The sequence below is a fragment of the Accipiter gentilis genome, chromosome Z (genome assembly GCF_929443795.1).
Source record: "Accipiter gentilis chromosome Z, bAccGen1.1, whole genome shotgun sequence".
Lineage (NCBI taxonomy): Eukaryota > Metazoa > Chordata > Aves > Accipitriformes > Accipitridae > Astur > Astur gentilis.
Window position 1 is genome coordinate 63283563 of NC_064919.1, and position 19693 is coordinate 63303255.

The window sequence follows — 19693 nt, forward strand, 5'->3', positions numbered from 1 at the left end:
GGCAAAGAAGCAGGCATAACAAACTTTAATAACCATGGTACCAGAGATCAAACAAATCCTGGAAAGTGTTTAAAAAAAAAAAAAAGTCAAACATAGTTGGCAGGAATCCATTTCAGGATGGCCTCCCACCATTAGGGGGATATGGAACATCCTGCTTCTTTACCTAGCTGTAATTCTTATTTTCAGTGGCTTCTTACTTGTTTTAGTTGTCATATTAAAGACTTGTACTTGGCTTTTGGCCTGCACTGTTCTGATGGTTTCTTTGCACACCACCTTACTGACTGTCTTGTCTCAATTTAACCCTTCATCACCCCATGACCAGACTCCTCTCCACACCTGACACTCCCAGTGAGGTGGGTAGTGTCAACATTGGTCTTGGCCTTATGCTGCCATGGCAAAACAACCACCCTTTCCCCCACACAGTCACATAAGAAAGGGTTGAAAATGTGGGGCTGTATTGCCTTATACTCCATATAGTGACCACACATCTTATATGGCTATAGCTCCATTTGATGATTGTGCACTACTTAAGGTAGCATCCAAGCACCATTCACACAAAGGAAAACTGCAACGGAGGAAGAAGAGGTGGGATGTGATAACTGGTTAGCATGTCCAGAGAGTGCTTCCACAACTCAACTACAAAAGAGAACAGTCTGATCAAGGAATTCAGGACTCCCTGTGCCCATCAGCTGGTCCAAGTCACTCATCATAAGTTCTGCCCTGTATCCTGTCAGTCTGCCTGATAACCATGGTTATGTAGGTCATTGTGTGCCCTGACATTAAGCTTGGCCTGTTATTACTGAATTTACTGTCATCTCAGACATAATTGTTCTACTAATTTGTATTTGTTACAGTACTGTTACTCTAAGATAAACTGTTTGTCCCTAAAGCTGTTGGTCTGGTGTTTCTTAATGTATCCCAAAACTCTAACTTATGCAGGCCAACTTAAGTCCCTACAAATTGTTCCTACTTCTGAAAGTGATTAAAACCTTTCAGATTAAAGCAGACCAATTAATCAAGCATCTCAAAAACATTAAGCAACAACAATAAATTCACACCAATAGGCATGGGAAACTGTGGATACACGCAGAAAAGAAACCAAGAAATTTCATTACTGTTGCTTAACGCTAACAACACTGCTATATTGACCAGAGACGAGCCAAGAGAAACAAATTTCAGCTGCTTATCCTCCACTTTGTGCGATCAGGCAGATGCCTTCTGAAAACCTACTCAAGTATTCTGGTACACCCTTCAATTTAATTTCAAAAGCTAAAATAAAGAATAACAAGTAAAAATATTGTCAGTCTGTTAAACAAAAGCACTCACAGGCCAGTGTTCTTCCGTTGGGGTGCCCAGTGTTTCAAATATCCTTGTCAGCTGGTCAAGATCAGAGTCTCCAGGCAAGAAAGGAACCTGGAAGAAGGCAACAGCATTTGATTGAATTAACTTCTGAATTTCAATTCTAGAGAGGAGCTTTGAGCTATCCCTTATAATTGCAGGGCAAAACATCTTTGTATACCAGCTGCCCACAAAGAGGTACGCTGAATATCTGAGGCCTTCTAGTTATGTCCAAACAGATTCTGAAGGTTTCTTGCAACCCAGGCTTGGTATCACTGACTTGATAGCAGAGAGCTAAACATAAGATTAGACCACCACCACATTAATGTAAAACAACTAAACACAGGAAAGGAAGGATTTTACATCTCAGTTGCCAGTTTAAAGCTGGTGGCTCACGTTGATCTTTCCATCATCTGCTTCCTGAAGTTAGGTTTTATATATATATTCAAAACATTTAAAGTGAATCGTAACTGGGTTACACAAGCAGCAGTTAGACTGATGGAATTAGACAACAGCACAAGGGACAGTAGTGACCCACTAGGTTAGAAACTGCCTAATCAGTGTCACATCTCATTTAAACTAAGCAGAAGACAAAAAAGGGGATATTTGCTCAGTTTAACTTGTAGCTTGTGCATCAGGCACACAATGCAAGAAAAAAAGACTGTGACCAAAGCAAAATTATTAAGAATTAGAGGCAGTATTTAACCAAGTAGGACAGAAAGACTGTAACGAACATACCTACTAGGCAGTATACTAAATTTTGGTGTCATGAAAGTGCCTTGAACATAAACTGCTTTTGTAAAGCTCCCAGAAGTTGTATTGTCCCTCAACCCAATACACTCAGGAAGAAAAAGGACAGATACATTTTAAATTATCACAGTGACAAACCTGAACCATTACACATTTTCTGCTTTGCGAGAAACCAAAGAATCAGAATTCAGCAATTTCTTATTTCCTTTCTGACTCTGAGTTTATTCAACTTAGGAGGTCTAACACATATTTATGTACACATCACAAGTGCTGCTTAAACAGCCACTGTACATCTCCATTTCTGAACTGCCAACCAAATTGTACCAGTGACACACCAAATCAAAAGATTTCTTTCAAGGTGTTTTCAGACAGACCAGTTCCCCAGTATGGTTCATGACATGGCCACACAAACACTTAAAGTACAGTGCAAAAACCAAGCAGAAGCCACTTACTCATTGAAGAAATTATACTGCAGGCTACTTCATGGTTTCAGCTGTGTCTGTGCCCCTACCCTCCACTCCTCACCTCACACTTTCATGTCCTCTACACAGATCTGCACAATAAATGGTCTACTTCAGTAAAACATACTTAAGGACCATCACATCTGTGCACTGTACTCAGGAGTGGCATAGAATTACCTGATGTTAACCTTCAGCTTCATTCCAGTATTGTCAACTAAGCTTAGAAAAACACAAGTCTTCTGCTCATTACAAGTAAACCCACAGTTAAGGTACTGGTGATAATTATTCACAGTTATTGAGGAACAATGTATAAGGGACAGAGTATGCATGTATCTATGATGTCACATTTCCAGAAGGATAGCAAATGAAAACTGATAGAAAGCTGTGTGAAAGGATAACTCTTCCAGTCCTCTGAGTGTTACCTATTCAACTTTCCTCAAGGCAAGACTGTGAGTGTTTGTTGCAATTTTTTTTACCCAGCTTCTTCCAATGATTGTGATGCTTACAGAACCTCAGTCTATTCCAAAACTTCACTTTCCTTACAGTTTGCAAGCTTTTGGAAGCTTTTTTTCCCTTCCTTTCCTGAACAGCCTAACTGCCTTCGCCTGCTGCTGTTAGCAGGAGAGAGGAAACACACATATGAAGTTGTAATGCACTCTGTAATGTAAAGTAATGAAGAGCAAATTAAAAATGCTTACATTTGAAGACTTACCCTGAGGAGCAATTCAGCTAAAATACAACCAACAGCCCACATATCAACACCAACACCATACATTCTAGCACCAAACAATAGTTCTGGGGCTCGGTACCATCTGAAAAGAAAACACATATTGGGGAAAAATCACCTGGCTTTGCTCACGGCAAATGCTGTATGTTGTAGCAATGCAAGAACTACAAAGAGGATACTGTTCCTGCCTATATATTTTTCAGACACTGAAGTGCTATACTCTACCCTGCAAAGTGTTTTAAGAAAGACTGAACAAAGCTGTGCATTCTTCACTGTGGGGTCACATATAACCACAAATTAACTACAGTTTCAACTGAACTGGTTAACAAGCAACAGAACTGCAGATATGCAAAGGAAATAAGTATTTAAGAGGTAGGTTTAGATGTTATAAACCAAAATTTTCTTTAAACTTTATGTTGAAGAAATGTCAGGAAGACAGAATTCCTTCCAGCTTCCAAAAATCTCCATATCAACAGACCTAAGTATAAAGACTAGTTTCATGCAAAATTAACCTTGACAGCTGTTGTTCAAAACAGCTACCTCCACTGCCTAAGAACAATCAAGTTTAATGCAATGATCTGATACATGCTGCATTTGAAACTACTGTAGCATTTCTGCCTTTTGAACCAAGGTGTTAAAACAAACCAGCTTTGCCTGAATAGCTTTAGCATTACAGCAGACAAAAGGAAGTACCTTGTGTATTTTGCAGCCCTGCTTTTTAAAGCACGCCTTAAAAAAGCATGTCATAAATAACATTAATAAATATTTTAATTGGTTCAAGCTTTTGTCTCACAATAGGTAATGTGACTAGTTACAAAAAAGATTCTCGGTCTCATGATTAACAGAAAGCAACAGCTGTCTTGCTCTGAAAGCCAGGCTTATAGGTAGATACATATTATTTCCATGAATTTCAAAAGAGTATCATACCTCAGAACAACCCCCATGGATGCATATTCTAGCAGTTCTTACAGAGACTTTTCTAAACAATGCTTTCTTGTGTTTTCTTTATGAGGCTTTTGGCACTACAGCCATATCACATCAGCTAGATGTCAAACTTCGAACGTGTTGATTTGACATGACATATTTCAAAAGACACTGCAAAACAACCACTCAATCACCATGTAAGAAACAAAATAGAATGTCTTACCTTGTTACTACCTGGTGTGTATAAACTCTATTTGGGCTTCCAAAAGATTTTGCCAAGCCAAAGTCAGCCAATTTTAAAACCCCATTTTCATCTAACAACAAATTATTTGGTTTAAGATCCTGTCAGTACAGAAAGTAAAGAAGGAATTTTGTCAGTGTTGATAAAAACAGACATATAATGAACCTCCTAGAAGGTGTGCCATAACAGTATTTTAACAGTATTTTCATCCTTTCAGTTTTTTTCAGGTTTTTTCTTACATTGTGAGGGAAAAAAAACTGAAAAAAGAGGAAATCAATTATTTCACCATACATGAAAATCATAGTGAAACATACCCATTTGAATATTATCATACTTAAGCTGCAGAGTTTAAAAAACCTGACTCTTGACAGATTTTAGCTTTGCTGCAGAAACAGTTCTGTCTTAGCTGCGTAGTTGTCAAACAGATAATAAAAAGACCTTGCAAGCATTTCAAATAACTGTAGAAGTCATGGAAGTGACACAGTTAAATACAGTAACAGTGTGTTGTGCATGGACCTCAGGCCAGCAGCAAAGCACTCACACAGCCATTGCTCACCCTATTCTAATCCCCTCTCCTCCCCAGCATGACAGGAGAGAGAAGAGCAAAAGCAAGAAAACTCTGGGACACTGCTCTAACAACAGTTTAACAGGCATAGGAAAGTGGAAAAAAACAAACGAGCAAGCAATGCAGTGGAAATCATTCACCACCTCCCACAAGCAGACTGATGCCCAGTCAGTCTCCAGGCAACAGCCACCTTGGAAGCCAAAAAACCCCCTTCTTCCTCTACCCCAGTTTTTACTGCTGAGCATGGTGTTACATGGCATGCAGTTTCCCTCTGGCCAACTTGGGTCAGCTTTCCCAGCTGTTTCCCCTCCCTACTTCTCGCCCACCTCCAGCCTACTCACCAGGGCACGGGCAGAGTAGGAAAAAGAAAGCCTTAACAGTGCCCAAGCTCTGATCAACAACAGCCAAAACAGCAGCGTGCTATCAGAACTGTTTTAGGCATAAGTTCAAAACATGACACCATACAGGTTGTTGTGAAAGGAGTCCAATTCATCCCAGCCAGATCCAGTTCACAGTCATATGTTAAGTTGAGACACTTTATATAAATATCTAAATAACCATATGAGCAATTCTTAAGATTTCTGGTACTGCTGTTGGCTCTCCAAAACAGCATGAATGCTTATGGACTAAGAAAGAACGTCTGAACATCAAGACTACCTTTATTAAACTTTAGACTCAAATTCTATCAAATGTGACTTTTGTTACAGCATAAAGGCTGTCAATTTAGTATGTGCTTACCCTGTGTAGAATCCAGTGTTGATGTAAATATTCTAATCCTTGAAGTGTCATCAGCATATACGCCTTGATGTGAGATTGTGTCAACACAATACTAGTATCCTTTATAATAACCTGTAAAGTGTTAGATTGACAGTAAAGATCAACTTACTTCCATTCTTTCAGCTCAAAAGTTATTTCATCCTTTAAGACAAAGTTCAAATTGACAGTCACATATTGTCTACCATTCTTACCCTTTTTTCAGAATAATAGGTCTATTCTGGAGATCAGAAATTTAAATGGGGAACCCAGATAGCCTACATCAACTCAGCATAACCAGCAAACGTGAAAATCGGTGGGAAACATCAGTTTATTATTTTATCTCAGTTCCAGGCTGATACCCAAACTTACAAGACAAAGATGTACATGTAAAAATGATAAATGTGTCAGTAAACCTGAAATTATGTTCCCACTTATTCCTTCCTTCTCTGTACAACCTAAGCATCTAATCTTCATAAATGCAATGGTTTCCTCTTCTATTTCCAAGATGACCAGGAGGTATGGCCACTTTACTATATTTTAACAAATCTACTTATGTTTTCTACATTAATTGATTTTTAACATTAAAATTCTATGTAAACATCCTGTTTGAAAGCAGTTTCTATACTACTCCCCAAAACTTCCTTGCTAATGTTACTGCCCAGTTCAGTAATAGCCTTTCCTAAGCTTTAAGTTGTTAGACAGCTATTTTGTAAGTTTCAAAGACTACACAAAGTTTCAGGTATGCAGCACATGCCCAATCACAACAGGCTGCAGGCCCAAAGGGTGGCCTGAGTGATACCACAATACAGTTAAATGCTCTGCATACCACGGCATTATGTAGTACAAGAGTATTTCATTCTTCTTTGTACGCTTTTATCTTCTTCAGCTGTAAATGTTGCATAGTTACTAAGTAAAGAGAATGAATCCTCTAGAAAGTCTACTTATTAAACTTCTATTAGCAAAAAAACTGATCTAACCTTTTCAGTCTTGCATTCATCTAGGTTTCAGCAAGCCTATCAATGTCTTTTATTATTTTAAATGCTAGCCCCAGTTCTTAACAGCATATGTGAAATGAGCTAGCTAACAGCTCCATTACTTTCAGTCCAGAGTAAGTATAAAGTGTGCATATACAGATCTGACATGAATTGCCGTCTAGGACATTCTTCCAAAATTAAGAATCTTGCATCAAAATACCTCATACAAAGACTTCTGCAAAGACAAACTGACTTAAGGTCTTGGAGAATGAAACATTTGTAAGATACTGATTTGCAAGTACCTAGCATTGTTAAATTTAAAAGAATGGTTCAGATGCATGCAATTTTAGTACCAGCTCATCACCTGATACACTTTAGTATCACACTTACTTGAACACGTTTGATGATATTATGCTTAGCAATTGCACTCTGAGATGCTGATCTATGACTGAGGTTCTACACTGTGACTGGACTCCCTGAAAACTAGCATAGTAAACAATCTGTTTCTTTAAGATCACGCTGACAAGTATCAGCTGAGAACTCACAAAAATTGTCTAATTATTCAATCTACTTTAAAGACATGACCTTAAGCAACTGACATAATGAAAGTCACCTTTCTAACATGGGCAAATGTAAGCCTGTTAAAGTAATATTTTCAAAAAACATTTGAAGACACTGAAATAAAGTCTTTAAAAAGTCTTACCTCTAGATCCGTTTCCATAAAATCAAACACCAAACTAATGTTGGACTTGTGTCCAAATGCATCTAGAAGCTGTAAAACAAAATACATTATGATGAAGCATAGTCTCATACTCCCAGTTTTCTAAAATTCTGCACCATTGTAGTCTGCATGTGGATTTTCAGCTTGCTGAACTGGTTTAAGTTTTTTGACTTGCAATACAAACAATTCTTACTCAGTTTAACTTTTTAACTCAGTCTCCAAAAAAAGAATCCTCATTAACCACAGTAATAACATTTTACACAACTGCCTCTCCTTCCTGGTTTGGGGGTGGGGGTGGGGGGGAGTGTAGAAAAAGAATTAACTTTACCATTTTAGCTACAACATATAATCTAACACACAGCTTGTGACACCTCCTCCCAAACCTTGCTGTTCTACAAACTCCTACCCTTTCTTGAGACGAGACTAAGTTTTCCCATGGATTCAACTCTGTATCTGCCTCCTGTAAGCATGCAGCATTTAGAAATTCTAAGTGTTAGGCTTATTAACTTCCTTTCAAAGATATTCTTAGGCACCTATTAATCTTTGTAGCAAGCTTTCTAGGATAAATAAAACTTTGGAGACTATCCAAACAGCCCTTTCTTAGGATAAAGCTGTATAATGACAAAATCAGTTTTTAATTTCAGATAACACAAGCGTGATGCTCAGCAAGAACCACAGATCATCTAGCCTGGTATTCTGCCCTCAAGGAAGGTATGCCCTCCATGGTGTGGCTCATTCATTACAGTCTCAATATGATGACCATGTGAATTACCCAATTGCAGGGTAGTCATTTGTATAGCTCATAACAGCAGTGATTATGCTTATGCTCTTCCTCTGCGGAAACCATGGTAACAGAAGATACTATGCAGGTGAGCCTACAAGCTTGGCCACTTTTTTTGTAATTCACACCCCTTATTAATTCCAACATACACAACAGTTTTATCAGGACTGCTCAGAGGGGTACAACCTTGTCTATTGCCTTTAGTACCTGCTTATGGACCTACTGATCATTGATTTGCCTAATTCCTTTTTAAACTGCTGATGCCATCTGCTTCTACAATGACCGTGGCAACACATTTGAGAAATTCACTACACACTGTGTCAAGTAGTACAATTTCCAACCCCCAGCCCCGCAACACAAATATGTTTTAAACACACCTCTTATTTCTAGTACTGTGGAGTTTTGCAAATATCAGTTCTGCATGCACTTTACCTACCACCTCAGTTCTGTAGACCTTCCCATTCCCAGCCTTTTCCTCACCAGTGAGGAATAACGGACTTTTTCATAAAGAAGATGCTCCATCCCTTTGCCGTTTTAGCTGTCTTTCTCTGCATGTTCTCTAACTTTGATAGCTAAAGCAATCACTTTGAAAGTAAGTTCACAATTTCCACTCAAAAAAAGTTAAATAAATCTGGAAAATTCATATTTGGTCTAATATTTATGGCAGACCTTCAAATTATCACTATTAGCTATCACTATTAGCTAATCTTAAAATATCTTTAGCTCCAGCTGGATATCTGTAGCTGGAAGTCAACCTAAACGCAACTGAAAGATACAGGTTTCACTCCTTCCAATAGACATTTTAGATATCAGCACTAAAACCTAGTAAGTCACATGAATACCACATTACCATTAATTACAAAAGCCTGCTTTTGGCTGTCAGTGGTTCCATTTGAAGCAAACAATCAGGTAAATTTGGCACTGCGCTAATTTGCAAGTCTGTCAAAGATGCAAAACAGGTAATCTAGATTTCCACAATTGTCCCCACCATTAATATCCATACAGCTCCAAGCTAAGAAGAGAATTTCAAAAGAAACTACTTTGTCTTTGTTATTGAAATAGGTGCTTTGCCATAACATTATTTTACTGCCCATTTGGGGGTGGAAAAAATAGCTCAAATAAAATTAAGTAGCATCTCCATGACCCAAGTAATTCCAAATTTCGGTTTGAACCTGTACCAAAAGTATTTGAGGACTGATTCTAGAAGTAGCATTCATTTTACTTACACCAATAATATTTGGATGGCTTAGCTCCTGTAACAATTTTATCTCCCTGAGGGCTGTTCTGTTGATTCCTACATTGAAAACACAAAGAAGGAAAAAAAAATTAAAAAAGATGAGACACAGAACAAAATTTAAAACTTTGGATTAAGCTCCAGAGAAGCCTCTTGTTCTGTTACTGATGGACAATTCACTACTACAAACCACTTTCTCACCACTCAACAACTCACTAAATAACAAGGACATTGCCACAGATAAACTTTCTCCCACAGCAAATAAATTCTACACCACAGTAATTGGATTTATATTATGGAGCAACATGTCCCCATTTTGGCAAAAAGGGAAAGTTCTAGCAAAACCTAGGAAAAAAAGAATCATCTTTTTCAGGGTATTAAAAGCTTTGGTTTTATTTTAAAGAAAAGTTACATCTTGCAAATATCAGTTCTTCCATGTGTGTCACCTCCAGAGGGAGGCACACTGACAAACCTCATGAATATATCCGTTTTCTTTTTGACATACCAGTTTTTAATAAGGCAAAGCATGAAACTTTTTCTGTATTCATGCTGTGGCATAAAAGGTACAGTGGCCAAAACCTGCTCACGCTTGCTTGAATCCTTTAACGGACAGATTTTATAGAGGAAAGACTGGGGTGAGACAGTGCACTTTGGCAGTCACACTGACCGCACTGCATCAAACCATGACTCCTGCAGGATAACAACTCCTCCTTCAAAAATGCTGGTATTTATGGCTTGTACAAAAACTGACTGGCAAGCAAATGCTCCTGCAGTATGTTGTGCAGGAAGTTTCAGCTGTGCTGAGCTGAAAAACAGTGTCGTCCCAAAACCTGGGATGATTCAACACATAAGACTCTACTGAAGTTTTAAGCAAAGCTACATGGATTACTTTACACTCCTGCTTTGCCTATTTTAATTACCTATTTTGGGATTAAGTTGACAATGGCTGCTTCTAGATGGGCAAAGCCTTAGATTAACCTGGTGTACTTTTTTTTATCAGATAACACAGGGAAACCAGATATGACCATTCTTTGAACGATAGCTAAAAATTGTATAGGCCAGAAGCAATGACTGTCCTTAAAGGACATTAGTCCTCTGAAGGCCAGGTGGATCATGACTCTGGCAGTCGGCTCAACTGCGAGAGTCTGGGATGAGTGCTCAGTTTCTCTTTAAAAATTCTTTCCTTAGAATGGAATTGGAGAGTTGAAAGCAAAGATTCTTCACTGGAAAGCTGGTAACCTGATGGAGAATCCCAGGATGGCAGCCTACACGGATAAAAAAATTCTACTGCACCACATAGGCTGTCAGAGAAAACCAAGATTATTAGGTTTTTACTTGCAATATCTGTACCTAAAGACATGTGGCTGGTCAGAGCACATGATCAAAAGACACCATTCTATAGACCTGATTTCTCAGCATAAAACAAACCCACACAGAGAAACGGGTTTTAAGATCTTGTTTTTACCAACTTTTTTCTCAGCATAAATCACAAAAATAGAACAAAGGAAACATCTGAAAACAGAGATAAATACTCTTACCTGTCTTAAATATTTAGGGCACAGAGATGCATCAATACAAAAAGGCTTTCTAAACTCAGTACTGTAAAGATTATTATTCTGTGCTATATTCATGTTTGTATTGCACTTAAAGTGAGAAGCTAAGCAGTTATATACACATATTTAGACATATACTATGCATGTGGATATCTCTGCTGCTTTTTTCTGTCTCTGCAGTTTGGGAAGCAATCCTCTACTAAGCCCTACACTGACAGTTGAGCTGATTTTTCTCAGCCAAGTTATGGTGTGGGAAATTAATGTACCAATTCACAAAAACAAGCAAACAAAGCACAGCTTCTGCAGCATGAATTTGTTTTAAAACTCACCATCTTTAGCTTCTGATCTATGTCCCAGTTTAATCTGAAAAGAAATGTTTCATATTTATATAAGATTAAGCCATCTGTGCCAACAGTAGGCGATACATACTTTAGTGTTATTCTCCTAAGACAGAATGAGTTTCAGTACCATGAAGCACTTTACCAGCTAGGGTTGGTTTTGGGGTTTTGGTTGGCTTTTTTTTTTCCTTAAAAAACTAATTGTCTCTACAGCATTAGTTTTTACAAAAGCTTAAAAATAATCATGATGGTGGTGAAAACAGCCATAATACAAACTGCCAGCAGAAAATGCTTTGTAGCCACAAAGCTTTATTGTACCACTAACGAGCTTCTCCTCAAGGAGAAATGAAGGCGAAGTAATTGATGGTCATCTTAGAATGATTCTAGTAAATACTCTATAAACTTGGGCTGGCTTAAAGTGATTCCATCTAAACCTACTCCCCTGAAATTTTCAAGTCCAGAATCCTGCCATTGATATTTTGAGATGATAAAAGTTAAGTAAATATTCAATATAAACAAGAATGCTTTTCACAACTGCTACCACTAGTAGCAACCATACAGGAGAAGTATTATAATACTAAAAGGGATTAGTGTATCTACTTACTATTGATATGGTTCAACTTGCCTAGTAAAGTAGGCTCTTTAACTCACCAAAGCACTGTAATGAGCATTTTTCATCCCTTACAAAGCGCAGCTAATCACCTATTTTTAACACAAAAACTTCCTGCAATTTCTTCAGATAGCATGAAGTGAAACACTTAGTGACAACATAAATACTTTCAACATTTGTATTCAAACAGGCAAGTTGCACATCCAAGATCTCTTTGTCAAATTTTGTCAAAAACCCACCACCTAGTCTAAGAACTTAATCAGGAGTAACGTTTCTAGACGGAAGGAAACCGGGCACAGCAGGAGCAAAGACAAAAAAAAAAAAGCCGCTATCAAGGACTAATGAAGTCTGAAGTTTGGAAATATGTGTGTTGGTTTGTTTGTTTTTTTAAATAAATCTATCAAATAATTGAAATTTCAAGTTACAGACCAGGTAACCCTTTTAGAAACTCAGAAACGTAGTTAAGACTGAAGCCAGCCTCTCTTCTTGGGGGGTGGGTGGCGGCACTAAAGACGGGTTAACTAGATAGTTTAAACAAAACACTCTAGAAACAAAAATATGTATTCTCCCATTACCCGTTAAGTAGATTAAAAAAAAAAAAGAAATACAAAGAAGTCATTCGGCGGGTCAAGAGCAACCAGAGTTTTGATCGCGCAGCGGGAAAGCATTCCGGCACTCACCTTTTTAATAGCCACGATTCGGTTGCTGTTCTTGTCCCTCGCTTTGTAGACGGTAGCGAACTACGGAGACAGAGAGGGGCTCGCCTGACTGCGGGCGCGCCAGCGGCGAGGCGGGCGCCAGCGCAGCCTGCTCGGGGGCTCGGAGGCTGCCGCGGCAGGGGCGGCCCCCGGGCCCAGCTCCTCAGGCCGGATCGCCGCCGGGGACCTCCCTCCCTCCGTCCCTCCGGAGGGGGCCACGACACCCTGCCGCCCGCACGCTGGCGGGGGGGGGGGGACACGACACACACCCTGCCGACCGCCCAGCCGCCGCCGCCGCCCCCCTCTAGCCCACACAACGGCGGCACGCCCGCGCCTCGCTGCCAGGCCCCGCCGCCGCCGCCTGCGGAAGGCGAGACGGGGCCGGGCCGGGCCGGGCCAGGCCCGGCGCCGCGGGCCTCCCCGGTCGCCGCGGACCGTCCCTCTCAGAGGGGACCCCCGCACCCGGCGGACCAGGGGCGAAGCCGAGTGGGCTCCCGCACACGCCTCGCCTTCCCTCCGCGCCCCAACGGCCGCTCACCTGCCCCTCTCCTAAGAAGTCGAGCTTCTCGTAGCGCTTGGCACGCGCCCGCGCGTCCATGGCTGGCCGGGGGTGGGGTGGCGGGGGGGTGGGCAGCGGCGGCCGGCGCAGCACCAGCACCAGCAGCGAGGCCGGCGACGGGGCTTTAAAAACGGCCCGCGACGGGGCTTTAAAAACGGCCCGCGCCGGGCCCCGCGCCGCTTCCGGCGCGCGAGCCAGCCCCGCCCCTGGCAACCGCCGGCGTCACCGCGCCCCTCGCCCCGCCCCCTGCGCGCGAAGCCGCCTGAGGCCCCGCCCCCGCCGCCAGGGACGCGCAGGCTGCGCGAAGGAGGCGGCGGCGGCGGCGGCGGCGGCGGCGGCGGGGGGGGGGAGGCCGGGCGGCGTCTCCGCCGCGCCCGAGGGGGCTGCCCGGAGCGGCCCCGCCCGCGGCGTAAGTTGCCCGCGGCGCGGGCCCTCCGGCCGCGGGGTCTCGCTTCCCTCTGACAGGCCCCAGGGCGTAGCGAAGGCCTACGCGCGACCGCGGCCCTTACAAACCCGGCGCTCAGACCAGGGGAACCGTGGCCTTCTACCTGCAACCGGAGGCAACGGGCCGTCCGCTGAAACAGCCGACAGCCGAAGTTATCCCAGAAGAACCCGTTTTTCTTTTGTTCCCGACCTCAGATGGGCTGTTTGGGGAAAAACGGCTGCTACGCAACTGCCCGGCCGAGGCTGCGTCCCAAGCACAGAGCCTCCATCGTGTCTCAGAGGATGCTTCAGTGTCCCTTTCCCGCCCGCAAAATCGCTCCTCGTGGGACACCCGAGTCTTTTAAAGTAGAAAAATAAAAGGACTCCGTTAGATTGTCAAGTTTGCAAATGGCTCATTAGGAAAATATTTTAATGGGGTGGGTGGGCATCAAATCTATTCAACTGCTAGTCAGCCATCAACAGAAAGTCCTTCTCAATCACAAACTCCTGTTGTGTCAACCTTCTCACTCTTCATATGGGTTTTCAGTAAAGCTATTACTACGCAATTGTTTTTCATATTAAGGAAATGCCTTTATTGTGAACACAATACTTCAACAGTGGCCAACAAACTCTCTTCCGTGCTTATTCTGGACCTCCACGCTGTAAAAGACAAGTGGACAGTTAAATACGTTCCACTAAAAGAAGGGAAATGGAGATCAAAGCTTCTTTTGCACTGTTACAGACTAAGAGACTTCTATTTTCTGATTTATACATTGATTTTTAATCCATACAAGAACATGCACAGAGTGTCAAGTATGAACATCTACCAGCAACAGCTCCCACTTTTTTCAGGGCAGAATACGAAAAGATCAACACCTGTGACCTACAATTACTCTCCCACTCTGAAGAAACCTCACTCACTTCAGAAAGGTCTGACAAACGCAGCAGTAGCGAACACAAGTTTTAGAATTATTTTCACTGCCCAAATTCCAAAGTGCAAAGTAAAAACAAAGCCAAGGTGAGCCATGACAATCTTTATGAGAAATCAGAAAGTATTCACAATTCATTATTTTCCCAAGAAAATTATTTTACAACTTACCTCACCGTGAGAAAATTTATGCTAGAGGTCAAGAAGGGCATTACTATGGGTAATAACTCATTTTATTTCTAATTATAGTACCCTACCCCCCCACCTCCCCCCAGGAAAACTGCTTTCCCCTACTAACATGATTACACTGTTAGGTGTCCTTATCATTTAACAAAACTATGCAAGCGTCTTTTCATTTTAAGTCACAACTATCTCACAAGTTCTTCAGATATTGTGCATTCTCCCTTTTAAAGCATCAGTGTTTATGACTGAACACTGTTCAGAACAAAAGCAGGTTTTTCTTGCCTTTCACGTATAATGCCATATTTGCAAATACTGCAGAAAAAAATTGTATCAAGTTTAATAAAATGTTTCCTCTACTAGAAATACAAGAGTTAACTTACTAATAAATAACTTATAAAAACTAATTTGAGAAGTATTTTGGACTTCAATCACCTGGTAATAGCCTTTGCTCATCTAAGAGCAGACTCCCGTGCTCCTGTCCAGTGCATTCAAATTACACATTAAACAGCTGTTACAAAACAGGTAGTGACGGTGATTAACGTAGGCTACGACTATCACAAGCTATGTGCATGTCTGTTTTAAGTCCATATCTCTCTACTTAGCGATACCACAAGCTACTAATTAGTGAGGGTTGGGTACCCTCTGTATTAAGAATTTGTAGCTTGGGTGTAGTGTATCAAAGCAGTGAAAGCTCAGAGCACACGCTTAGCAAGAATTGCAGTGTAATACCATGTCTGAAACTTTGAAGAAGGTGTAGAAATATAAGCTAAATGCTAGGTAAACACAGACAATACACACCAATCAATGAAACTTACTTGAATATATTCAATCTCTTCATCTGACATAAGTTTCCTTCTGTATTTCTGAGGTAAGGTTCTTGCTAATTCAGAAGTGTCTGGTGTACCTTGTACTCTACTAACAGGTGAAATACTTTGAAAGGCCGGTGATCTGCCTCCTACAGAGTCCTGTGCTTTTGAAGCATGGAGAGACGGGACACTTGCTTGTAGAGATTCCTGTACTGAAACCCAGATTGCAAGACCATTTACAGAAATATAACAAGACTGTAAAATCAATTAATGAGCAGGCAATAAAAGTTACCAGTTATTGACAATTTTCTTCATTATAACAAATAGCTAAAAGAATTGAGACACTCTGCTTCTCACAACCTGCTTTTATTGTTGTTAAATATATCAAGAGCAAAGTGAAAAAATTCTGACAATGAGAGAAAGCATGTTTGAGTGGCAGAAATACTGATGTGGAAACAGAAGATAAATCAGCATATAACCTAACAAGGGCTTTTTCACTGGGAAGCTGTACTTACAGAAGAAGCATAAAGTACCATAAATGTGTGTGTATAGGCAATTAGGTAGAAAGATAAACAAAGATAAATCACTAAGATCCAGTGAGATGATGCTTTTTGTGTTTGTGTACTGCAACTGTAAAGACAGACAAGTGAAAAAGAGGTAGAGACTTACAGAAAAATAAAGCTCAAAACTATGACATATCACAACATGCAATGCAGTATTGTACCCATTTTTAATATTACAAAATGGCATCATATCAAATTTTGTTAATGATGTGCAGAATGACCACCAAATATCAGGCATCAGCAATCAATGTTTATGAAATGCAGAGACCAAGGAGTGCATCAAGTATTTTATGGGTGAGGCCCAGAAGGTAGGCTTAAGGAATTCGTATTAGAGAAGTTGCCTTGAGTTTGAGAACAGGAGAAGAGATGACAAAAGGGCAGTGTTGTCAAAGTCATTCTGAACCTTAAGTCTGTCCCACCATGGCTGATTTTACAATGGAAGTATGCAATTACCCCACCAGCCAGGACCGAGTCTCACAGCAGCATGTTTACTTCATAAGCACTCAGACCTCTCTATATAAGGCTAAACCACCTGATAAAGCAGAATGCTTCCACAGCAAGTCCCTCTCAGTGCTCCTGAAAAATAAGCAAGACAGATGAAACATCTAACATCTGGGACAGAGGGACTATATAATTGTAAAATAAGCACCATCAAGACTGGATGAGTCAAAGAATGCAAGGAGTTAAAATACCACAGCGTTGCCTGCCTCTCTCCCTCCTGCCTCCAACAAGACCAATGAGGACAAAGGAGAGGAGCCAGTTTTGGCCATAGTGAGTCTGAGTCAATGGCAGGGTTGGGACATGAAACACCTACAGCAATGTGATCAAACCACATTGGTAAAAAAAAAACCAAACAAAAACAAGCTGCCATTGAGAGGCATATTCAGAAGTTCTCAGTCTGAAGACTGTATCTTAAAGTCCCACGTTGTTCAGGTGGTTCAGGAACAATGGAAGGTCCCACGGAGAGCAAAGAGGAAGAGAGTCCATTGGAAGGAACATATTCTGAACAGGGGGGCAAACTATTTTTGTTTCAAGAAATAACACACCTTATATGTGAAAAGTTTCTCTGCGTTTTTTTCACACACCACAAAAATGTCTAGAGATTGCCAAGGATTTTCCTCTACTGTATGTTTTAGTCTGAAGTGTAGCTGGAGTAGATGCATTAGCCAATTAAAAACATCAGAAGACTCAAAAGTACCAGACTTAATACTGCTGTTGCTTTAGATCAGATACAGTCTCTACTTCAGTCTTCCCTTCCCTGTTCGAGACCCATCATGTTGCAGTAGTAATATGGTAAAAGAATTTGGCTGGCCTTTCAAGCACCCACACCCCTAAAAGTTCAGTTTTGATCTGCAGAGCTCTGGCTATGTAGAAGCAACAGTCTGGCACAGTGGAAGACAGTTATTGCTACAGCATTCAAGCAAGATGAGGTAGATTGCAATTGACTAATGACATGACAGAACCTCATTAAGGTAGAAAACTCTAACACGCTTAAAAGATACAGTCACAAAAATCTTCTGATGCAGAGATAAATGAGGTAAGTAACACCGCTTCAAGGCTTTGAGAAAGCACTGGCATGAGAGGTGGTGCATTTGGCTGAACTGTACACAACATACAGAATTCTGACAGAAAGTTATTGCAGAAAATAGTTCCTGAACAGTTCACAGGTAAGTCAGAAGTGGCACTGATGTGCTCTGTAGATACTTTGTAATGTTAATGGGTAAACTAAACTTAAAGCTAAATCACAAACAAGATAATGCTGCAGCAAATAATGTGGTACAGTATGATTCCTAAACAAGTGAGAATAACATAACAGCTTCTTAAGATGTCTCCTACTTTAGTTTCAAATGTTTTGTTGACTCAAAAGGAGTATCAACATACCACTCATATAACTTTGGTGTCTAAATGTAAGCATATTGGGAATCCTCTAAATATCAACATAGCTATGGGTATAAAAATTAATGTCAAAGATTGCAACGAAATTGATTTTTTCTCAGGCTTAATTAGTAGCACAAGGAAACGCTTCTTAAAATGCACAGTGGAATGGCTCTCCCAGCTACAATCTGGGTTTTAAATACCACAGACATCACACATTCCAACTAAGAAGAGACAAGGAAAATGCAACAACATTTCTGCAGGTATCACCGAATGCCTAAAGCTGCTTCAAACTGACTTGGGCACAATCCTTTCAAGCAAATATTAGTACTCAGAAAAATGGGACTTTATATGAGTAGAAAAGAAACACTTGAAATCTTTGTGAATCTACCTTGACCAAGCAATAAAGCCATGCATGTATTATGTATATTCCCACAGTTGTATAGAGTCTGAAGAGTCAAAGCATTGCCTTCAAAGTAGAACAACTGTGTTTCAGAAACCCTGCTCAAAATCAGTTGAGTCGTGTAGCTGAAGCAGAAAAACTGTGTGCTCGTTCTTATATAAACAGTTAATGCAAAGTTGTATCTAGAGATTAAATAACTTACTTTTAGGTCTGGGACTACTTTTTCTGTCCGGGAACTTAATTAACGGAGTATGTGGCTTGACTACCTAGAACAAGGCAAGGTAGCAGGAGAAACAGGGAGAGTAAAATATATTTCTAGACACACATTACCTTTGCAATAATAAAATGGAACATACAATGTATTAAACACCCACTTCTATACCACTGCTTTCTGCACCACCGCTCTGATACACTTATTTCCTATTAACATTCTATGTTCACCGGCAGAGACACTTCGCCCTTAAAGGCAGTCCTCCACCCTAATGTCCTGGGCAGGAACAAGCGTTCTCCTCCTTTTCTCACAGCAATCAGTGCGTGTGTGCGCAGAAACAGCTACCGCAGCAGCATAAAGGCAATTATAAAGTTTCAGCACAAGGAACGGCGAGCTGTGCTCTGCCGCTGCGTGTTTGTTCAACTGGCCGGATGGGACTGACGAGGTCCGTTAAGACGAGACTGTAACTTATAAAGCCTGGGAGTCGAAGCCACACTGCTTATTTTTCAAGCGCGTCTTTTGAAGAAGACCCCCCCGTCTCGCCTTCACCTTGAAGAGGGAGAGCTTAGGAAGGAGCTGCCGGCTAGCCCCCTCCCCTCTTCAACAGCCCACCGATAGGTGCGGGCTGCCCTGTAGCATCCTTTGGTACCAGAGAACCAGGCCACCGGCATCAAAGGACCGGCGACCCCGGGCGGGCCCTACCGCACGCCTCTTCCCTCCGCGCCAAGGACACCGGCCCCCGCAGCGGCGCCTCAGGCCCGGGCGCCTCAGGCCCGGGCGGCAGCACGCGAGGCGAGGCCCGCCGCCCCAGCCGGGCTGCCGGCCCCAGCCACCCCCTCCCCGGGCCGCCCGCCCCCCGCCGTTACCTGAACGACCCTGGTGGCGGCCGCCATCTTACTGCCCATGGTGACCCCCTGCCGCGGCGCCGCGCCCCGCCGCCCGCGCCTGAGGGGCAGCGTCGGGCCACGCCCACGGCCCGCGCGGCACCGCCCACAGGGGGCGTGGCCCGGCGCCGGGCTGTGTCAAAAGCCGACTACGGCAAACCTGAGGGGCGGCGCCTTCGTAAAACAA

The 19693-nt window shown here is 41.8% G+C and overlaps 2 protein-coding genes across 10 annotated transcripts in view; both read right to left on the minus strand.

Annotated features, from left to right (window-relative positions):
* CDK7 (cyclin dependent kinase 7) overlaps window positions 1-13284 on the minus strand; it is a 34392-nt gene extending 21108 nt beyond the window's left edge. For 7 of the 9 annotated variants that reach the window (XR_007505025.1, XR_007505022.1, XR_007505024.1 and 4 more), the window contains exons 1-9: window positions 13210-13272; window positions 12654-12713; window positions 11355-11388; window positions 9465-9532; window positions 7440-7508; window positions 5745-5855; window positions 4424-4542; window positions 3262-3361; window positions 1327-1413 (exon numbers count right to left, since the gene is read on the minus strand). Coding sequence is in view for 4 of the 9 variants with exons in the window: in XM_049794569.1 (XP_049650526.1) it covers window positions 1327-1413; window positions 3262-3361; window positions 4424-4542; window positions 5745-5855; window positions 7440-7508; window positions 9465-9532; window positions 11355-11388; window positions 12654-12713; window positions 13210-13269 (708 nt within the window). In the remaining 5 variants the exon portion in view is untranslated. Of the gene's footprint in view, window positions 1-1326; window positions 1414-3261; window positions 3362-4423; window positions 4543-5744; window positions 5856-7439; window positions 7509-9464; window positions 9533-11354; window positions 11389-12653; window positions 12714-13209 lie in introns of those variants that run through there. The other 2 variants (XM_049794567.1, XM_049794570.1) reach the window with 2 other exon arrangements.
* Window positions 13285-14083: 799 nt separating this feature from the next.
* Window positions 14084-19595, minus strand: MRPS36 (mitochondrial ribosomal protein S36). The gene is made up of 4 exons (XM_049794572.1): window positions 19489-19595; window positions 18614-18677; window positions 15580-15782; window positions 14084-14313 (listed from the first exon to the last, which is right to left on the minus strand). Exons 1-4 carry the CDS (start codon window positions 19525-19527, stop codon window positions 14296-14298), a joined length of 324 nt encoding a protein of 107 aa, XP_049650529.1. The 5' UTR covers window positions 19528-19595; the 3' UTR covers window positions 14084-14295.
* Window positions 19596-19693: the final 98 nt, after the last annotated feature.